Raw genomic sequence first — 22,891 nt, 5'->3', positions numbered from 1 at the left:
ATGCTCTCTCAAATGTTGTGCACTCTGCTCTACGCGTAATAACTGTTCCAGTCTTAGATCGCACAACGCGCCACGCGATTTTAACTAACAGTCAAAAGCAATAATTTTGATATTCCGTCCGAAATTCCACACGACTTCCACTAAACCGTTCACATAAATACACTTTGTACTCCTTCGCGAACTCGTAATTAGCATTTTTCCGCAATTTTTCAGTACTTTCGTCGGAGCTGCTTTCTATGAGATGTTACTCGTTCGAACCCTCAGCCCCAACCCCCATAGATCACACCAAAGGCTTTGTTCCCAGGATGGATTGGCGCGAGCCTGCATTTTTCTGATTGGCTGATATCACAAACAGCAAATCAGGTTGCAGTATTATCCCGCGCTAACCCGCGCTTTACTTCAGTGACCAATCATAGTAAAACATTTCTTTCTATGGCAATTGCTAAATAAATAACTTTAGAAAAGTATCAAATATAAAATTACTCCTTCTGAAATTTCCGATTAATTTGTGTTCTACTCGCGATTTATTAGTACCATAAACTGATTGTACATTTAATTATAGTAAATCCCCTGTATAGTTTAACTGGTACTTCGTGAATAAACAAAACAATTTTCATTTACTTCTGTTCTTCTTCACTCATACAACACTCACACTGCTAATTACTACACATATAAAACAATTATAATTATGCAAGTTTTGACTACGACTGCTAGCATTGTCCGTCATCTGCTGACCTCTGCCGCCTACTAGTACAACTACGTGCAGCTCTGTAACTCATATCCATGTCAGCTGGTGATATCTGTCGATGATTCATGCCTATAACGATATCGTCCTAACAAGTGACAGGAGCGATGCGAAGGCGCTACGCCTCAACCAGAACAGAAAAGAGTGGAAGGGATGACATTTGGTACCACGGGAAAATGCAATTTAAAGGGATTGATAAAACAACAAATGGGGCAGTAACTTCCATGATACTCTAGGGGGATCTATAGGGAAGACAGAGATTGAAATACATCGAACAAGTAATTGAGGACTTTCGTGCAAGTGCAGCTCCGAGATTAAGATGCAAATAACGTCATTTGGATGTGACATGAAGTGGCGTGGGGTCAGGACGCCGGTCTTCCGGCCGTTGTTAGATTTCCAGACCTTGGTGCCACCACTTCTCATTCAATCACAGAAAGTAATTATCTAGACTGTCTGGTGGAATGGAGCTTCCTATGTCGTCACTGAATCCGCTGTGCGCCTTTTCTCGGATATGTTATCTCTCTCTTCTGGAATTTGATAGCGTATTACTGTACCAGACGATTCTGGCTTTTTTTATCGGTAGTGACTTGAGATAGGATGCGGCCATAAAGTTTGATCCATACGATGTTTTCAGCTATCAGTTTACCATCTGTTTGCTTTTTCACACTCGATCGCAGCAGGTGTGTGACTAGTCAGGCTACACCACAATAGTTGGGGGAGAGCGGGGACATACCGTGCACGTAAGCCATTTTTCAAATATTTCGTATTTTTCGAACTCAATTGAAACGCTGAACACCTTTTTTGGGGCAAGAAATCAATCCCCCACACGTTTATGGCTTCATATTTGCTATATTAAATCGATTTACGTTCCTACAGCTGTTTCACAAAAGTGTTACGTTGCACGGTATTACCCCGAGGGGTGGGGTAATACCGCGCGGTATATCTTATGATACAGCATAGCACATAAAATGACAAAAACTCTGTAAAAATAAATCAGATTAAGAAATTTGAAATTCAGAATTTATTTAGAATTGAAAAACATAAATTTTACAACTTATTAAAGTTTCTAAATACAGAAAATCCATTTACTGGTAAAACAAAATTATTGGATTATGGTGTCAACTTGTCTCTGAACACATTTATCTCCTGTTTTAATTGCAGTAGTCACAAATATAGTTTTCACCTATGTCACATGCACTACACTCTGAATGAGCCCATCCACTGCAAATCACACATCGAAACCACAGCTCCCTGTTCTTACCAAACTCTCCGCAAAGCAAGCAAACAGAGTCGCCCTCCCTTAAAGTTCCATTCTTGCTCGTAGGCCTAACTAGTTTCTCCAAAAGGGTCAACGTCATCCATCTCATCATCACTACAAAGTTTGTATTATTCCTTCACGAAAATACTATATATAAGTAATAGAAAGTAACAAACAACCAGAAATGACTGACCAGTGAAATGTAACATTGTTTCCGTCTTCGTCTTTGCTACCATTCTTACTGTTACAATGAAAAGCAGCACACGAACCAACCATCTTTACGCACTGTTTCCCTGCAAATGGCGGCTTCTATCACGTTCAATGTGAGGACGCGACACTAGCGCCAATGCGCGGTCTAGTTTTTATTTAGGAAGTCTATGTTTGAAGCAAACTTTCTGAACTTGCTTTTTCCCTTAGGCTTTAGCACTGATTTTCTTTCTCTATTTATTAATTTTGCATTTTTTCTCTCTGCTGCTTTTTGTTAGCTAGCTTTGTTAGGAGTCAAAGTAAAAATTGAGGAATGATGTTGTCTGGCAGTTTTATTCAGTTTAAGAGGTTCTGGTAAGGGACAAATATCTTTGAATTGTAGCCCAACTTCGGGCTGAACATGTAGGCCTAAGGCTTTGTCTCTATCATCGGGCACACCAGTCACTGTTTCTGAAGAACAGAGCACAACTGTGTCACTGCTTTCATCATTATTAGCGCTGCAATCCCTAACAATTGGTAAAGCTAGGCCTATTTCTTTGTCCGGGTGCACACGCATAAATCTTCGTCATTAAATGTGGTAGGATTTAGAGGGAAACTTCCTGTTCTGCTAAAGCCAGAGATACCCTTCTCATTGGCACTCACTGCACAACACTACAGTTTTTCCCACGCTTCCAGCTTGTTGCTGAGCCAACTTGTTTAGCTCCTTTGGGTGCTAAAATTTTTCCTGGCTTCTGAACCATTGATATTCCTGTCTCATCAAAATTGTAAATTCTGGAGGCATCGAACTTATGGACGCCCATCACAGTGGTGAGATTCGAGAAAAAAAAATTAACTTCACTTGAATTAAAAGCTGAGATCCGAATGAGACTGGTAGCCTCAGGTTTGCGAATGCTGACTGATGGATTTCTTCTAAGAAAACCAGAGAGCCAATCCTGTCCAGCTCTTTTTGGTATTTTATTAAAATTATGCTGAATATTAATTGCCTCGGCATATTCATAAACTAATCTCCTCAACGCCACCGACGATATTCCATAAAATGTCTTTGGCAGCAAAAGAACATGCTTAGCTACGTCATCTTCCCGTTCTTTTGAAAATATAGGTTTCATCCCAAATTTACTTTAGAGCCATCTCCTGTTTTTAGCCTATCTCTTCCGTACATTCTTGCAGCTACTCTCTGTGGTTTTGCATTTTCTATAACATCGTGGAGTGCGCAATTCATTTCACGTTCCGTCCACCCTTTGCCTCTTTCTGTGGTTCTGGCTCGATTTCTCACCATCTGTGATTAAAAAAAAAGAAAGAAAACTTGTAAGATGACACACATACACACACACACTTCCAAATATGTAGTTCACGAAAATACCAAAAGAAATTACCATATGGGGCCCCGAGACAACATGACTCGCCATTGCAAATTCTAACCTAACAATCACGAAATTTAACGTCTAACATTTGATGTTTAAAAGAATATCAAGAAATGCGTAATTAAATAGAGCTACTTTAAATATTGTTGCTGTTAACATACACTCCTGGAAATTGAAATAAGAACACCGTGAATTCATTGTCCCAGGAAGGGGAAACTTTATTGACACATTCCTGGGGTCAGATACATCACATGATCACACTGACAGAACCACAGGCACATAGACACAGGCAACAGAGCATGCACAATGTCGGCACTAGTACAGTGTATATCCACCTTTCGCAGCAATGCAGGCTGCTATTCTCCCATGGAGACGATCGTAGAGATGCTGGATGTAGTCCTGTGGAACGGCTTGCCATGCCATTTCCACCTGGCGCCTCAGTTGGACCAGCGTTCGTGCTGGACGTGCAGACCGCGTGAGACGACGCTTCATCCAGTCCCAAACATGCTCAATGGGGGACAGATCCGGAGATCTTGCTGGCCAGGGTAGTTGACTTACACCTTCTAGAGCACGTTGGGTGGCACGGGATACATGCGGACGTGCATTGTCCTGTTGGAACAGCAAGTTCCCTTGCCGGTCTAGGAATGGTAGAACGATGGGTTCGATGACGGTTTGGATGTACCGTGCACTATTCAGTGTCCCCTCGACGATCACCAGTGGTGTACGGCCAGTGTAGGAGATCGCTCCCCACACCATGATGCCGGGTGTTGGCCCTGTGTGCCTCGGTCGTATGCAGTCCTGAATGTGGCGCTCACCTGCACGGCGCCAAACACGCATACGATCATCATTGGCACCAAGGCAGAAATGACTCTCATCGCTGAAGACGACACGTCTCCATTCGTCCCTCCATTCACGCCTGTCGCGACACCACTGGAGGCGGGCTGCACGATGTCGGGGCGTGAGCGGAAGACGGCCTAACAGTGTGCGGGACCGTAGCCCAGCTTCATGGAGACGGTTGCGAATGGTCCTCGCCGATACCCCAGGAGCAACAGTGTCCATAATTTGCTGGGAAGTGGCGGTGCGGTCCCCTACGGCACTGCGTAGGATCCTACGGTCTTGGCGTGCATCCGTGCGTCGCTGCGGTCCGGTCCCAGGTCGACGGGCACGTGCACCTTCCGCCGACCACTGGCGACAACATCGATGTACTGTGGAGACCTCACGCCCCACGTGTTGAGCAATTCGGCGATACGTCCACCCGGCCTCCCGCATGCCCACTATACGCCCTCGCTCAATGTCCGTCAACTGCACATACGGTTCACGTCCACGCTGTCGCGGCATGCTACCAGTGTTAAAGACTGCGATGGAGCTCCGTATGCCACGGCAAACTGGCTGACACTGACGGCGGCGGTGCACAAATGCTGCGCAGCTAGCGCCATTCGACGGCCAACACCGCGGTTCCTGGTGTGTCCGCTGTGCCGTGCGTGTGATCATTGCTTGTACAGCCCTCTCGTAGTGTCCGGAGCAAGTATGGTGGGTCTGACACACCGGTGTCAATGTGTTCTTTTTTCCATTTCCAGGAGTGTATTTCGCTCACCTCTAGACTTATTATCTTCAGATTTTATAAGAAAACAGTCGAAATCGGTTGAAACCGATTGTCGAAGACGTCTGTGCCGTTGTACGATATAAACCCCTCTGTATCTGATTATAGTTACTTCCGCTATGTGGCAGCACCATGCAGCACTCTTTGCGCTCTCTGGGAAACTGGATAAAGCGGTGCACGGTATTAGCCCGCTGTACGGCATTGCCCCGCTCTCCCCTATTACATAGAAGGCACAGAACGTCAACGAGAAAAACAATTGTGCAGAACTTGAATATGATTTGATGTGTACTTTACTTTTTAATGATTTTAAGGTAAAATATTTTCGAGGGAATGAATGAGAAATAGTTGTTGTGTTAGAGTGAGATCCTCACTGTCTCCAAAGAGAATGAAATTGACAGAAATTGAAAATGTTACAGAATGAATCACTGTCTAACATGTGCGAGACTGGTTCTGATTTGTCTTCCTACCACAGTTGCGAAAGGACGCTCTGTGAGTGTTTCAGGAATCTGTTTTGAACCTACTGTCTGCAAAGTAGGAAGATACCATCCCACAGATGCAGAGTCCAGAAAAGTGCGGCCGGCCGGGGTGGCCGTGCAGTTCTAAGCGCTTCAGTTTGGAACCGCGTGACCGCTAAGGTCACAGGTTCGAATCCTGTCTCGGGCATGGATGTGTCTGATGTCCTTAGGTTAGTTAGGTTTAAGTAGTTGTAAGTTCTAGGGGACTGATGACCTCAGAAGTTAAGTCCCATAGCGCTCAGAGCCATTTGAACCATCCAGAAGAGTGCAGTAGTACGTACAGTGATGTAATCAGACAATGACCAATGTCAGTTCCACTACACTCCCTGTAGCGGAAACGTTATCGCTAACAGAAATTAGTGTACGGGTTCAGGCGTAACTATATGTTAAGAAACAATGAAAATCTTGGATTTTCGTTATTGAGGTTTATTTTAGTCTAAGTCTGACTTCATAACTATAATATGTACATTATGGTAAAATATTGATACTGGATGTTCACAACTGTGTACTATTCTAAGGTTCTTTAATAGTAAGATGGTTGGGGATCGATAAAATACAAACAAATTAAATTAAATTGGGTCACAGATATCAATTAAGCTAAAAACGCACAGTTAAAATAATTGTTATTTGCTTGACACCTTACACCTTACACAGTCACATCGATTAAATATTTGGGCGTAACATTGCACAGCGATATGAAATGGGACAAACATGTAACGGAAGTTGTGGGGAAGGCGGATAGTGTCTTCGGTTCATTGGTAGAATTTTGGGAAGATGTGGTTCATCTGTAAAGGAAACTGCTTATAAAACACTAATCCGACCTATTCTTGAGTACTGCTCGAGTGTTTGGGATCCCTATCAGGTCGGATTGAGGGAGGACATAGAAGCAATTCAGAGGCGGGCTGCTAAATTTGTTACTAGTAGGTTTGACCGTCACGGGAGTGTTACGGAAATGCTTCAGGAACTCGGGTGGGAGTCTCTAGAGCAGGGCTTCCCAACGTGTGGTCCGCGGACCCCTTAGGGGTCCGCCGGCTCTTTCTAGGGGGTCCGAGGCCACCATTCACCAAATCGTGTAAAATAATGAGTAAAATTATTGAATAAAAATGTGAAAATCAAATTCATCACTATTTTTTTTCGTGTGAAGAAAATTGTACTTTTACTTCAGGTCGTATTCCCAAGCAACCTTTGCGGTTCCTAAGTAAGAACGCATATACAGTTTAGTGCTGGAGAATGCGGCTTCTCTGATCGACTCTTTCGCAACAATACGGGGATCGTTTGTGCGCCGGCTCACGGCGGTAGATGCTCTGAAACCCTTTACGCATGCGCGGAGCGAGCTTTGTCGACCAATCACAGCATTCGCTGGCACGTAAGTGGCCCCAGGCATCATTAAATGTTAAACTTGCTTTGTCAGTGCACTACCTATTTCATAAGTCGATTTTTGACCTTCAAGTTGTTTTCATTCATCTCTAAACCAAAGACTATTGATACTTCAGGGGGGGGGGGGATCATTGGAAACAGACTAGGGGTCCGCCATGGATTTTCGACTGAAGAAGGGGTCCACCAGCTGAAAAGGTTGGAAGCCCTGCTCTAGAGGAAAGGAGGCGTTCATTTCGTGAATCGCTACTGAGGAAATTTAAAGAACCACCATTTGAGGCTGACTGCAGTACAATTTTACTGCCGCCAACTTCTATTTCGCGGAAAGACCACAAAGATAAGATAATAGAGATTAGGGCTCGTACAGAGGCATATAGGCAGTCCCTCGTCCTGTTTGGGAGTGGAACAGGGAGAGAAGATGCTAGTTGTGGTACGAGATTCCCTCCGCCACGCACCGTATGGTGGATTGCGGAGTATGTATGTAGATGTACATATAAATACTGTTTTTCTAACTTTGTGTGGATGTTGTACATACAAAGCTTCATCCCGTTTCGAACTGATGTCAGATATAAATATTAGTATGAGGTACAACCACAACAGGCACATATATATTGTTTTCTTTTTGACACAGAATAAAACACCCTCCGAAAGTCAACTGGGAAAATTTTTTGTCATACTGAAACAGTCAGTTCTCAACAATTGCTGGCTGGAGGCTGGTTTGGAAGTTTGTTTTCCCGTGGCCCCTCTACAGCCGATAAATCGGAGGAAATCACATTTCAGTCAACGATCCTTATATTTGTCAGTGCGTTTGTGGTGTCAGCTATAGTATGGGGTCCTGCATTATCCTGCTGGAATACGCCAATTAGTACTCTGGTCATGAAAGTTTGGCAAAAGTTGCCAGTCCGGTTACAATTTCCCAAGCCTCCCGTCAACATGATCACAAGAGTTGGAGGGATATATTCTCTAAAACCGCTGCTTTATATGATATTTCATCAGGTCGTCAACGGAGTCGAGCTGAACATCGCGAACAGAAGTGAAATTTAATGCTGAACACCAAAGAATGCCACACACTCATCGACCCAGTTGAGCCTGTTTCTACATTATGCCTGTCGCTATTGTCTGGGGTATAGTGTCCGCGTTAAGTGACACATACCAACATGAGAAGTCAATCCAGCTTCCAGTAATGTGTTTCTAAAGGTTCTTGCTGACATTGTGTTTGTCGCATCTTCCCAGATTCCTGCTGTTGTCATCGTCTATTCAGAGCCAGTCGAACAATCCTAGGACCTTTTTCCGGCGTTGTCGTTCTGTAAGGATCCACACCGCCCCTTCTTAACGCACTGTTGTCTTGAGTTAACCACGTCATCACTCGTTCTGCAGTCGATACACCACTAGCCAACTGTCAATCCGATGACTCGATCTGACGCCACTAAGTCGGAGTTAATAAAAACAGTTTTCCAAAATTCCTTCGCCAAAGAAGATGATGTACATATTCCAGAACTGGAATTAAGAACAACACCCAACTTGAGTCATTTAGAAGTAGATATCATCGATGCAACGAAGCAACTTAAAGAACTTCATAAAGGCAAGACTTCCAGTCCAGACATCATACTAGTTCCTTTCAGAATACGGTGATACATCGAAAAAGTCCAAATAAGGGCAGTTCGTTTTATATTATCTAAAAACAGAGGAGGGAAGGTTAAGAATATGATAAGCAAGATAGGGTGGCAGTCGTCAAAACAAGGGCGTTTTTCGTTGCCACGAGATGTCTTCTCGAAATTTCAATCACCTACTTTCTCGTCTAAATGTGGAAATATTGTCGCCAAATTATACAGGGAGAAATGACCATAGCAATAAAATAAGAGAAATCAGTACTCATACAGAAAGTCTTCAGTGTCGATTATTCCCAAGCGCTTTTAGAGGGTGGAACGGTAGAGAAATGGTGTGAAGGTGGTTCGAATAACCCTGTGCCAAGCACTTAAATGTGTATTGCAGAGTAGTGATGTAGATGTGGATGCAACTATGTGGCTAATACCGATGATTCTACCTTTCACGAAGTCCGAAAGATGTCGGTAATTGCTTGTACTTTACTTCTGTATTCAGACCTTCACCAGGAAAATTCCAGTAGCCTTAGACTCGCCCAATTGCACTGACACCATATTTCTTCTGTAGGAAGCACTGAAGATGAGCTCGGATAAGGCAGAAGTTTTAGACAACATACGTTAAAGGCTTGGAAATACTAGACTATACATTTGATTGCGTTCGGTCAAGGTGTTTTGGAAGTGTAACACTTCAGAATGGTTCGGTAGCTAACGTGACTGGGAAGGTGTGAGGCCATTTACTGGTCGTTGGCTTGATAGGATGGGCATGGTAACCGGTGCCAGTATCTTTCGGTAAACTGTGCTTTTCTAACGCATGGGACGTCATGTTCTTTTTTTTTGGTCATCAGTCTACTGACTGGTTTGATGCGGCCCGCCACGAATTCCTCTCCTGTGCCAACCTCTTCATCTCAGAGTAGCACTTGCAAACTACGTCCTCAGTTATTTGCTTTACGTATTCCAATCTCTGTCTTCCTCTACAGTTTAGGCCCTCTATAGCTCCCTCTAGTACCATGGAAGTCATTCCCACATGTCTTAGCAGATGTCCTATCATCCTGTCCCTTCTCCTTATCAGCGTTTTCCACATATTCCTTTCCTCTCCGATTCTGCGCAGAACCTCCCCATTCCTTACCTTATCAGTCCACCTAATTTTCAACATTCGACTATAGCACCACATCTCAAATGCTTCGATTCTCTTCTGTTCCAGTTTTCCCACAGTCCATGTTTCACTACCATACAATGCTGTGCTCCAGACGTACATCCTCAGAAATTTCTTCCTCAAATTAAGGCCGGTATTTGATATTAGTAGACTTCTCTTGGCCAGAAATGCCTTTTTTGCCATAGCGAGCCAGCTTTTGATGTCCTCCTTGCTCCGTCCGTCATTGGTTATTTTACTGCCTAGGTAGCAGAATTCCTTAACTTCATTGACTTCGTGACCATAAATCCTGATGTTAAGTTTCTCGCTGTTCTCATTTCTACTACTTCTCATTACCTTCGTCTTTCTCTAACCACACTGTGTACTCATTACACTCTTCATTCCGTTCAGCAGATCATTTAATTCTTCTTCACTTTCACTCAGGATAGCAATGTCATCAGCGAATCGTATCATTGATATCCTTTCACCTTGTATTTTAATTCCACTCCTGAACCTTTCTTTTATTTCCATCATTGCTTCCTCGATGTACAGATTGAAGAGTAGGGGCGAAAGGCTACAGCCTTGTCTTACACCCTTCTTAATACGAGCACTTCGTTCTTGATCGTCCATTCTTATTATTCCCTCTTGGTTGTTGTACATATTGTATATGACCTGTCTCTCCCTATAGCTTACCCTACTTTTTTCAGAATCTTGAACAGCTTGCACCATTTTCTATTGTCGAACGGTTTTTCCAGGTCGACAAATCCTATGAAAGTGTCTTGATTTTTCTTTAGCCTTGCTTCCATTATTAGCCGTAACGTCAGAATTGCCTCTCTCGTCCCTTTACTTTTCCTAAAGCCAAACTGATCGTCACCTAGCGCATTCTCAATTTTCTTTTCCATTCTTCTGTATATTATTCTTGTAAGCAGCTTCGATTCATGAGCTGTTAAGCTGATTGTGCGATAATTCTCGCACTTGTCAGCTCTTGCCGTCTTCGGAATTGTGTGGATGATGCTTTTCCGAAAGTCAGATGGTATATCGCCAGACTCATATATTCTACACACCTACGTGAATAGTCGTTTTGTTGCCACTTCCCCCAATGATTTAAGAAATTCTGATGGAATGTTATGTATCCCTTCTGCCTTATTTGACCGTAAGTCCTCCAAAGCTCTTTTAAATTCCGATTCTAATACTGGATCCCCTATCTCTTCTAAATCGACTCCTGTTTCTTCTTCTATCACATGAGACAAATCTTCACCCTCATAGAGGCTTTCAATGTATTCTTTCCACCTATCTGCTCTCTCCTCTGCATTTAACAGTGGAATTCCCGTTGCACTCTTAATGTTACCGCCATTACTTTTAATGTCACAAAAGGTTGGTTTGATTTTGCTGTATGCTGAGTCCGTCCTTCCGACAATCATATCTTTTTCGATGTCTTCACATTTTTCCTGCAACCATTTCGTCTTAGCTTCCCTGCAGTTCCTACTTATTTCATTCCTCAGCGACTTGTATTTCTGTATTCCTGATTTTCCCGGAACATGTTTGTACTTCCTCCTTTCATCAATAAACTGAAGTATTTCTTCTGTTACCCATGGTTTCTTCGCAGCTACCTTCTTTGTACCTATGTTTTCTTTCCCATATTCTGTGATGGCCCTTTTTAGAGATGTCCATTCCTCTACAACTGTACTGCCTACTGCGCTATTCCTTATTGCTGTATCTATAGCGTTAGAGAACTTCAAACGTATCTCGTCATTCCTTAGTACTTCAGTATCCCACTTCTTTGCGTATTGATTGTTCCTGACTAATGTCTTGAACTTCAGACTACTCTTCATCACTACTATATTGCGATCTGAGTCTATATCTACTACTGGGTACGCCTTACAATCCAGTATCTGATTTCGGAACCTCTGCCTGACTATGATGTACTCTAATTGAAATCTTCCCGTATCTCCCGGCCTTTTCCAAGTATACCTCCTCCTCTTGTGATTCTTGAACAGGGTATTCGCTATTACTAGCTGAAACTTGTTACAGAACTCAATTAGTCTTTCTCCTCTTTCGTTCCTTGTCCCAAGCCCATATTCTCCTGTAACCTTTTCCTCTACTCCTTCCCCTACAACTGCATTCCAGTCGCCAATGACTATTAGATTTTCGTCCCCCTTTACATACTGCATTACCCTTTCAATATCCTCATACAGTTTCTCTGTCTGCTCATCTTCAGCTTGCGACGTCGGCATGTATACCTGAACTATCGTTGTTGGTGTTGGTCTGCTGTCGATTCTGATTAGAACAACCCGGTCACTGAACTGTTCACAGTAACACACCCTCTGCCATACATTCCTATTCATAACGAATCCTACACCTGTTGTACCATTTTCTTCTGCTGTTGATATTACCCGATACTCATCTGACCAGAAATCCTTGTCTTCTTTCCACTTCACTTCACTGACCCCTACTATATCTAGATTGAGCCTTTGCATTTCCCTTTTCAGATTTTCTAGTTTCCCTACCACGTTCAAGCTTCTGACATTCCACGCCCCGACTCGTAGAACGTTATTCTTTCGTTGATTATTCGATCTTTTTCTCATGGTAACCTCCCCCTTGGCAGTCCCCTCCCGGAGATCCGAATGGGGGACTATTCCGTAATCTTTTGCCAATGGAGAGATCATCATGACATTTCTTCAATCACAGGCCACATCTCCTGTGGATACACGTTACGTGTCTTTAATGCAGTGGTTTCCGTTGCCTTCTGCATCCTCATGTCATTGATCATTGCTGATTCTTCCGCCTTTAGGGGCAATTTCCCACCCCTAGGACAAGAGAGTGCCCTGAACCTCTATCCGCTCCTCCGCCCTCTTTGACAAGACCGTTGGCAGAATGAGGCTGACTTCTTATGCTGGAAGTCTTCGGCCGCCAATGCTGATTATTTATCAAAATCTAGGCAGTGGCGGGGATCGAACCCGGGACCGAAGACGTTTTTGATTATGAATCAAAGACGCTACCCCTGGACCACGGGTACCACTGGTACCACGAGTAGACGTCATTTACGAGGTCATAAAGGCACAGGGATTTCGAATTTTCATCGTCATAGCAAATTAATATTGTGTTTTCATGGTTGGATAACAGCAAGAACCTTGCAGTCTTGAGCTGACCGCTCCCAATGGGGTGCAGAAGACTCCGATCCTTACGCACCTCACGGAGTACAGGCAATGCAGTAACGGAAGAGCAACACCACTGCGTGCTCCAAGCATCAAAATGAATGGCTGGACTGCTGCTGATTTGCAGTACGCATTGGTATAGGCTGAAGTACGTCGCTAATCGAAGCGATCAATCATGGTTGCCAACAGACACCATTAAAGCTGTTTGGGCAGTTATTCTGACGTGGGAGATTTTTCCATGAAGTGGGACGCCTGATACCTTTACAGTCGTTCTCTCACCGGCAGCGATACATGAACGTAGAGTTCTGCTGTGAGAATTCTCATTAGAGCCATATTCACTGTAACTATGTGCCTTTCAGGAACATGCATTAAATAGCCACATGTATGGGATACGTCGGCAAACGCGAACATGGTCTGTTTTGGAATATCAAGATGCATTAGAACTTCTATAAAAGCAACTTACCTCCTCAAAGTACTGTAACAGTAAAGCTACTGAGAACATCTAACACACAAGGTGAACGAGGGATGACAAGTTTCACGCTCTTTGTAAATGTGTACGTGCTTGAAATTAACCAACGGATGCTATGATTTCGTTGTCCAAAGTGATGAAATGGCTGAACTATGACGCTCTGCGTGTCATATTCCGCAGGTTCACACCAGACAGTCATAATTTATAATGTCATCGATACTAATCTATCCTGTTATCTAACTGTGTTTTGAGTGAATCATTTTCTCCCCCAATGACGATGGAATCTTCCAGGGTGGAACGATTTTTCTCCACGAAATCATTTCCGAATTTCATCCAGTGTTGTGGCGCCTAAACGCTATCGTCTCACTTCACTTGTTTGTATGGCGTCACGTAAAAGTATACGCGCTCGCTGTATTTTAGATCTGAAGCCCTTGTAGCAAATGAGCATTTAGTAAATAAGTAGTAGCTACTGTTCACCACGTGTGTAGTGATAGACATTCAAAAGTTGTTTGTCGCGATGCAGTGTCTGGGCACGGGGGCCGCATCGTGAACGGCAAACCGGCGGCGGACCACGAGTTCCCGGCGCTGGCGTCTCTGCACGTGAACGGCAGCCACTACTGCGGCGCCAACGTGCTCTCCGAATACTGGCTGGTCACCGCCGCGCACTGCGTCAAGACCAGGTAAAGCAGCCACCGCGTCTGCGAATTGTGTGCCCAGCCGCTCTTACAAGACTGTCCAGACGGAAAAATACATTTTTCATAATTTGAAATATAATTTCATGACATTGCTCATTATCGAAACGGCCAGTCACAACTAACAACAAACTCTCTAACCTAAAAAAAATATTAGAAATGCATTTCATTTATTTTTATACATAAGACATATTTATGACAAAGGCAACTTACTGCCTGATGGCTCCATTAATACGATACAATTCTTCCGAAATTGTATTTTAGATTTCCTGTAATAAAACCATATTTCGAATATTGAAACCCATATAATACGATACACCCTGTTTTACTGCCATGCTTTCAGAATCGACGACAACTTAAGACCATAACCAGCTTGGTTGAGGGACCAACGCTTTCGGCTAGTTCTAAAGTTGTATGAGATGGATTGTAGTCGAATTAAATCAGGTGATGCCGAGGGAATTAGATTAGGAAATGAGACACTTAGAGTAGCACATGAGTGTTGCTATTTGGGGAGCAAAGAAATTGATGATGGTCGAAGTAGAGAGGATGTAAAATGTAGGACAGCGTTTCTGAAGAAGAGAAATTTGTTAACGTTGAATGTAGATATAAATGTCACGGAGTCCTTTCTGAAAGTATTTGTATTGAGTCCAGCCATGTATGGAAATGAAAAATGGACGATAAATAGTTGAGACAAGAAGAGAATAGAAGTTTTCAAAACATGCTGCTGCAGAAGAATGCTGACACTTTGATGGGTGGATCAGGTGACTATTGAGGAGGTACTGATTGGAATTAGGGAGAAGAGTAATTTGTGCACAGCTCGACTAGAAGAAGGGATTGGTTGGTAGGACACGTTCTGGAGCATCAAGGCATTACCAATTTAGTACTGGAGGGAAGCGTGGAGGGTAAAAATCTTAGAGGGGGCCCAAGAGATGAATAGACTAAGAAGATTCAGAAGGATGTAGGCTGCAGTAGTTACTTGGAGATGCACAGTATAGAGTAGCATGGAGACTTGCATGCAACCAGTCTCTGGACTGACGGTCACAATAACAACATGACATAACACAGGATGCCATTCTGTCGTATTAAAAGTCAATTAAACTACGGTTTTGAAAATTAACCTCTATTTAGCACACGTTAGAAGACATGATACCATTTTTTAAACATAAAACTGTAATTCAAACGCATCAATTGACTTAATATTACTAAACTATAAATCCTAATATGAAATGGTCCATAACTTCAGAAAAATTACAGACTCGCAAACTGTGAGACGACTTTTCGAAGTAGCTCGAAAACTCAGCTGAGACATTTAACACTTCGATTATGTTGTCAGTGTTTCTTAACACTAGCAATAGTAAGGCGTTTTCCATTACACGCATTACCAGGCGGGAAGGGTACTTTATACCAATAAGAAAAAAAAGAAATTCGTTAATTGTTGTTGAAACATATTCACAACATACTTTGTAAAGAACTAATGATGTGTAAGTAGCGTCCAGAACCTGAAAAATAGCTTTTAGCACCCTGATAGCAATAACAGTGCCCCTTCAATATCGTGTGTTAATGACTTCATGACAAACGCAAGAAATTAAAGAAATGGTAATTTCTTTCATATTTGATGATTTTTACTCTCGACATTCCTTTTAAAGAAATATCGGTGGATAAGTAAATCCTTGAATCTGGAAATATTTGATAAGATATCCATTGGTGAATGTGACATCAGCTATTGAGACTTACGTTTTTAGGTTACGTGTAACTGAAAAACTTGAAACATATGTGGAACCTTATAGGAGAATGTCTTTATAAAGATAGATATTTTTTTTCAAAATGTTAAAACATAAAGTAAGAGACTGTAGTACTTTCAAAAGATAGGCATAAGGTAGACCTCCATGATATTGCGAGAGTTAAATATTGTATATATTTCATTTATTTTCATAATATGGGAGACCTGTATGTGATAATAATACTAGATTAAAGCCTGATTGCCACATTAGTAATATATATTCAAATGAATTTAATATGAAATAGCAGAACTCTTTTAAGTTAAAAATAAAATAAATTAAAATAGCTCTGTCCTTTAAAGAGCTTGATTCTATCATTAATTACATGTTTGCAATTCCTTCTGTAACGTCACATCTCTTAAATTTGTGAGGAGAGGGTGTATTTAACTACATTTATACTTGATACCAAGCGTCTCTTCGGAGTGAAATTGTGTTATGGAAAGTCATATAGACCTGCAGTACGTACAATATACCAATGAAAATAATGTAGGTTGTAAACAATGGAAAAACATATGTAATGGCAATTGTAATTGTGAGCGCCTTTTGAGGGTTGTGCTACAAAAATGTATCTTGATTTATCAACACTTACAGTGCACATAGTTGCAAAAAATTGTCAGCGCAAGTGAATATCGGAATACTAGACCTCGGATCGACTGCAGCCATTAAAGGCACCACATTGTGTTTTTGATGTCCACAAGCTGGATCTGTGGCATAGTTCGCCGGCCGCGGTAGCCGTGCGGTTCTGGCGCTGCAGTCCGGAACCGCGTGACCGCTACGGTCGCAGATTCGAATCCTGCCTCTGGCATGGATGTGTGTGATGTCCTTAGGTTAGTTAGGTTTAAGTAGTTCTAAGTTCTAGGGGACTTATGACCTAAGATGTTGAGTCCCATAGTGCTCAGAGCCATTTGAACCACTTTTTTGTGGCATAGTTCATTGGGGGCTCAGATTTTATGGACCCCAGTCATTAGGTAAGGCCATACCTTTCACCACAACTTTCATCTCTGCCTTATATTTCTGCGTCTGAACACAAAGATGGTGATATTTTTGGAGAGTATATCCGCTACAGCGAAAAATAATTTATAGAATTTCTATGAAAATGGATTTCCGTTATTCGTTTGAGTCAACATTACCCAAAAGAATCAGAAATAGTAATGTCTTTGAAACTACTTTGTAGGAGTGTCCATAGCAATTGGGATGGATTTGGCATTTGCCTTGCTCTACTGCGAGGCTTGACTGCTTCCTCTGTATCCTAAATCTCTATTACTAAAAGATTAAAACATTGTCCGAGTCAGCCGAATGGTGTTTTATGTCGGCTGTCTAACAGCTTCCGAGACACTAGATCTTTTATTTTTAGTTTTTTATATAATAATTGAGCGAATTTAAAAATTTGGCGTTTTAATTTATTGCTTCTTTAGTATTGTAGCTGACCGTGGGAACAGGAGGTGGCTACGATTTGAGTATGGGGCTTCGTGGAGGTGGTGGAGGCCCAGAAAAATGTAGCTGTCAAAATTATTACCTCATTCTCTACTCGTATATTAGCGCTGCGTCGGTGCAGGGTAGCAACCACGCCACCACTGCATGGGAAGAAGCCGGAAGGCCGGCGAGATGTCAGCTACCTCACACCCAGATTACCTTAACATTCACGCCCATTTTTGCTGGTGTCTGTACCCAGCATGCGGCAAGTGGTCCTGTTGTGTGAGTGTGAGGTGAGCCACAAATACCTGGCATCAACGGCGCACATAGGTAGTCGACAATCTCGCTGTACTAGTCATATCAATGGTGGATGACTGTGTCCCGGTGGTCGCTGGGGTGCAGTGCGGAGGTGCATCCATTCCGGTGATGGAAGTCGCCTGCTGTGCATGGGATGCGACCCACTACCTCCTGAGAAGGAGTACGGCTGCTGCTGGAGTGAGCCAGGGAGGCCCCCTGCGCTGAGGCACTAAGTCCGGGGGGAGGGGGGGGGGGGGGAGGGGCAGACATAGTGCAGGCAGCCGGCAGCTCTATGTGGTCGCCTCGTGTGGCACAGCACCCACGTCAGGATAGATCGCTGGACTTCCGATTAAGCTGCTGCGAAAATGACAGCTATTTACAGGGTGAAAAGTATTTAAACCGACGAATTCTGGGAGGTTGTAGGGGGCATCAAAGGAAATATTTTTTCCTAGTATAATTTTTTCCTATGAGGAGTATTTAAACCGGTAGAGGAAAATTTCTCTGGCGGCATATTAATTAAACCAACAAACACTTTTCCATTTTTTATGACCAAGAGACAACACATCAACATAACCCAATTTCAGTTATAGTAGATTTTCAAAAATGCCTCCATTGACACGTAAACAACATCGGATCATGTTCTGTCTGACACGGGCAAAAACCCTAGGAGTATCCTGAATTGTTCCTACTGCTGCTACTATCCGGGCAACATGATCCTCTTATGATGCAACAGGAGTTGCGTAAACAAGGTTGCGCATCTCTCCTCACACAAAAAAGTCCAGAGGGGACATATCGGGGGATCGAGCAGGCCATGGTTCAGGACTACCTCTTCCAATCCACGTTTCTGGGAACCGTCGGTCCAGGAATCGACGCACACGACGACTGAAATGTGCCAGCACCCCGCCATGTTGTCTTGTAGGGAGCGGAACGTCTTCCAGCAATTCTGGCAATGCTCTAGCGAGGAAATTGTGATAGTGCTTGCCATTTAATGCCCTAGTTAGCAGATACGGCCCAATTAAACATTTCCCAACAACACCGACCCACACATTAACGAAGAACCGCACTTGATGGGCGCCAGTAACTCTGGCATGTGGGTTATCCTCACTCCAAACATGCGAGTTGTGCATGTTGAAGACTCCATCACACCCGAACGTTACTTCATCGGTACACAACACAGAGGATGGAAATGTAGGATGCATTTCACACTGCTCCAGGTACCAGGGCGAAAACTGTGCTCTGGGTGGATAATCAACTGGTTCCAGGTTGTGGACACGCTGTAAGTGAAATGGACGTAACAATTGCTCTCGAAGGACTGTTCTTACAGTCGTCTGATTCATCCCCATGCTACGTGCAATTGCACGAGTGCTAATTGAAGGATCCCGCTCCATGTGCTGGAAGACAGCTTCCTCAAATTGCAGCCTTCTTACCGTGCGACGGCGTTCCTGTCCAGGTAATCTGCTAAATGACCCAGTCTCACGCAGACGTTGGTACACAGCAGCAAAGGTCGTATGATGCGGGATACGGCGATTAGGATATTGTTGTTGATAAACCCGCTGTGCAGCTCGTACGTTGTGATTCGCTACGTATTACGCAGTGTACTCACTCCAGGTGTATCGCTACATTAGTAAACAGAGACAATGCACTACTACACTGGTGGACAGCAGTTGCCTACAACTGAAGACCATAATACGCCCTCTAACAACAGAAGATCGCAATGCGGCCTCCACCGGTTTAAATAATCCTCATAGGAAAAAATGACATTAGGGAAAAATATTTGTTTTGATGTCCCCTACAACCTCTCAGAGTTTGTCGGTTTAAATACTTTTCACCCTGTATATAAGATAGCAAAGCATCTGTTATATCATGGCGCCACCCCTAGTCGCCGGCCAGGGTGGCCGAGAGGTTCTAGGCGCTACAGTCTGGAACAGCGCGACCTCTACGGTCGCAGGTTCGAATCCTGCCTCGGGCATGGATGTGTGTGATGTCCTTAGGTTAGTTACGTTTAATTAGCTCTAAGTTCTAGGGGACTGATGACCTTAGAAGTTAAGTCCCATAGTGCTCAGAGCCATTTGAACTATTTTTGAAGCCACCCCTAGTCATGTTCTTGGCAACACGACTGAAACCCATTGCTGCAGAATTCCCCATGCCTGTGCTGTGCATTATGCTGCGTTGGAGGGTTTCGCCGAGTGAACCTGGCCTGTCTCGCAAAAATTCAACAGCTCGGTAGCTATAACTGAAATGACACCACAATGCATTCACCAACTACAAGCGATTACTGGAATACTCCTTCACACGTACTCACAGATTTGCTCACAAAATGGTAGCGGCACTCCGCTACTAACCCTATTCGCAGTACATTTTGTGGACATATCCATCTATATCACTGAATCTGACAACAAAATTAAGGGGGGGGGGGGGGGTCAATAAAATATCAAAGAGACAGATTGGAAAAAAATTAATTAAATTGTTTATTATTTGCAAAGAATTTGCCATAACTGTTATCACATATATCTCGTCGGCAACGAATGTCTTCATGGCTCCAAAAGTATGGAAATCACATGGAGAGGGACCAGGATGTATGACGGATCTGTAACGGCTTCCCTGTGAAATTTCTGCAGTACTGATGCGGATATTATCGCTTGTTTAAGGCCATAAATTTATCTTCGTGCGTAGGTCTCCACAGAAATTCACATCCCATTTTAAGTAGTTCATTAAGGAGAGCGTCATTTTGTCTAAAGCCACAATAAATTTCTGAAAGGAAATTGATATCGTGACAAACCTGGAAAATATGCCAACTTGCCGCATATTCTGCAGTTATAAGCAATTGATTTATGGCTTGCACTTTCTCCAGGTCCACACAAATTCTTTTATTAAATGCATTTTATCCTTCAGCTCGTTATTTTTCCCGTTAGTCATCTACTGATTTGGGTTATTAACTATCATCCAGGATGAAGGGTACAACAGGTTAATTTAAAGCATCCCATATTCCTTTGAAGCACAACAATGTCGATATTATCCAGTGAAATTGAACAAACAGCTGACAAAAATTTTGTTTTTGTGCGATTTCTGTGGATAATTTCGATATTGTTCAGCTTCAAAAGAATATGGGATGCTTTCAACTACCGGTAATCCGTTGTACTCTACATCTTGGATGATGGTTAATAACCAAAACTAACAGATGACTAATGATACAAATAAACAGCTGATGGTTAAAATGCGTTTTATTAACTACTTTACGGTTGTTGAACCTCACCTTACGGAAACATTACAATATAGATTCCTTCCCCTAAAACCATGTGTCGTAGGAAATTCACAGAACATACAAAAACCACGTTCTGAGGATTTACTGATGGTCCTGTTTTCCTTACCCGCTCGAACACCTCCCGCAAGTGCTGTATATGTTCCGGGATCAAGCTACTTTACACCACCCAATCACCCATACAACGGTAAACATACTTAAAACTTACAGTAAAAAACACGGCATCCATGAACTGGGAAGGAATTACCGTCTATGTCACCAATCCGAGCCGTACACGATTGAACTAAAATAAGTTCCTGTCCTTTATGGACGCAGTAATCGATTTTGAAACCTCCTCCAAAGTTACTTATTTGTACGTCTGGATAAGACCTAATACAGTAAATACTGCACTCTCTTAAACCATATGAAACATGATCACAAATCTAGTAACGGTACTGACCTCAATATCACCTTTTTTGTTTGATTCACGGTAATCCAATACAGGACTGGTCTCGCCGTTTCATATAGGAACCAAGAACCAAGGAACAGCTTATGAGGATTTATATGGTCGAATTACACGATGTTCTACTCCGTTTCCAATTGTTCCTTTAATAACTTCATCCTCGGATGTGCTTATCTCTGGGATGGTTTGTTGGTTGGAACATTATCCATTAATTCGATCCAGTACTCTAGCAATCGTGGAACCCCCAGTACCTCGGTTAATATATCCGGGCCGGCCGGTGTGGCCGTGCGGTTCTAGGCGCTTCAGTCTGGAACCGCGTGACCGCTACGGTCGCAGATTCGAATCCTGCCTCGGGCATGGATGTGTGTGATGTCCTTAGGTTAGTTAGGTTTAAGTAGTTCTAAGTTCTAGGGGACTGATGACCATCGATCGCATAGTGCTCAGAGCCATTTTTAATACATCCGAAAACTCCGCACACACTGACTTTATTCTTATATTTCAGAAATTCATCTAAAAGAGCTGACTGCAGATCTAACTGTTCCGCCTTTCACATACTACCCACTTCCACGCTGCACTCGTGACATTTCACTACCATCATGCATCCTTACCCACGCCCTCCGGTGCAAAATACACTCAGTGGCTAAAATATCAATGACCTTCATTCCCACCTCCTAAGAGAACTCTCCAACCATCCCCTTGATTTGTAAACATCCCTTTACAATTAAGCTCGGCTTACCAGCCATCATATATTGTCCGGTGTCTGCTAGCAATATCCCCCACTTACAGATTCGTCAAGTTCTTTTTTTTTATCTTCAGGCTTTCGGGATGTGCCCATACACCCGTCTCAACAGTGGAACGTCAGTTATGTTGATACGAATGTTACGACAATACAACACCCAGTCCTAGAGCGGAGAAAATCTCCTGTTCGCCAGGGAATCGAACCAGGCTATTTCGGTGAGCAATCTGCCGCGCTGACCGCGCAGCTACTGAGGCGGACGAAGTTTATCTTCACCTTCATCAATCCCCAGCATCGATTTTAACACAAAGCAAAAACAATAAATCAGCAGAGGCGAGTACTTCATCCTGCCCAGCCTCGCTACAAGAATATCAGGAAGTTGCCCAATTTGTTTTGTTAAAGATAAGCGCAGTCATTCCCGGAGTAGGGAAACGTTCTATGCGTAGTGCTGTAAAGATGGACAAGTATCAGCAGTTAGCAAAAGCCGCACAGCATCGACAACGCAGCAGAGGCCGAAATAGGTTATAGAAATAGCAGAACCCTTTCACAGAATGAGGAAAACTACCCTCAGATCGGTTCTCCGTTTCTTCAGCAGACTTCGCAAATGTTGCAATCCTATAGCAAGCACCACCCAACTTTGTAGGATAAATGCACAATAACGGCGTTGTACAAAAACATCAGCTGTCCAATTACTTTCTTGGCTATACCTTCAAGTCATGCACAAAACATTTTTGGGATGAACGCGTTTTCATATTCCAGTTTTAAGATAATAGACAACGTTAACATCGTATTAGCAGCTTTACCATTCAGTGATCTTGGTTCACTGTGCAACACATTTTCCTATTTATTTTCACCAGTCT

At 43.1% G+C, this 22,891-nt stretch overlaps 1 protein-coding gene across 1 annotated transcript in view; it reads left to right on the top strand.

Annotated features, from left to right (window-relative positions):
* The window catches only part of LOC126236219 (mite allergen Der f 3-like), a 60,406-nt gene that overhangs the window by 12,875 nt on the left and 24,640 nt on the right, over positions 1 to 22,891 (top strand). The window contains exon 2 of the mRNA XM_049945354.1: positions 13,938 to 14,094. Coding sequence (XP_049801311.1) covers positions 13,938 to 14,094 — 157 coding nt within the window. The remainder of the gene's footprint in view (positions 1 to 13,937; positions 14,095 to 22,891) is intronic.

Source organism: Schistocerca nitens, chromosome 1, assembly GCF_023898315.1.
Source record: "Schistocerca nitens isolate TAMUIC-IGC-003100 chromosome 1, iqSchNite1.1, whole genome shotgun sequence".
Taxonomy (NCBI): Eukaryota; Metazoa; Arthropoda; class Insecta; order Orthoptera; family Acrididae; genus Schistocerca; species Schistocerca nitens.
This window is presented reverse-complemented; position numbering and strand designations above follow the sequence as displayed.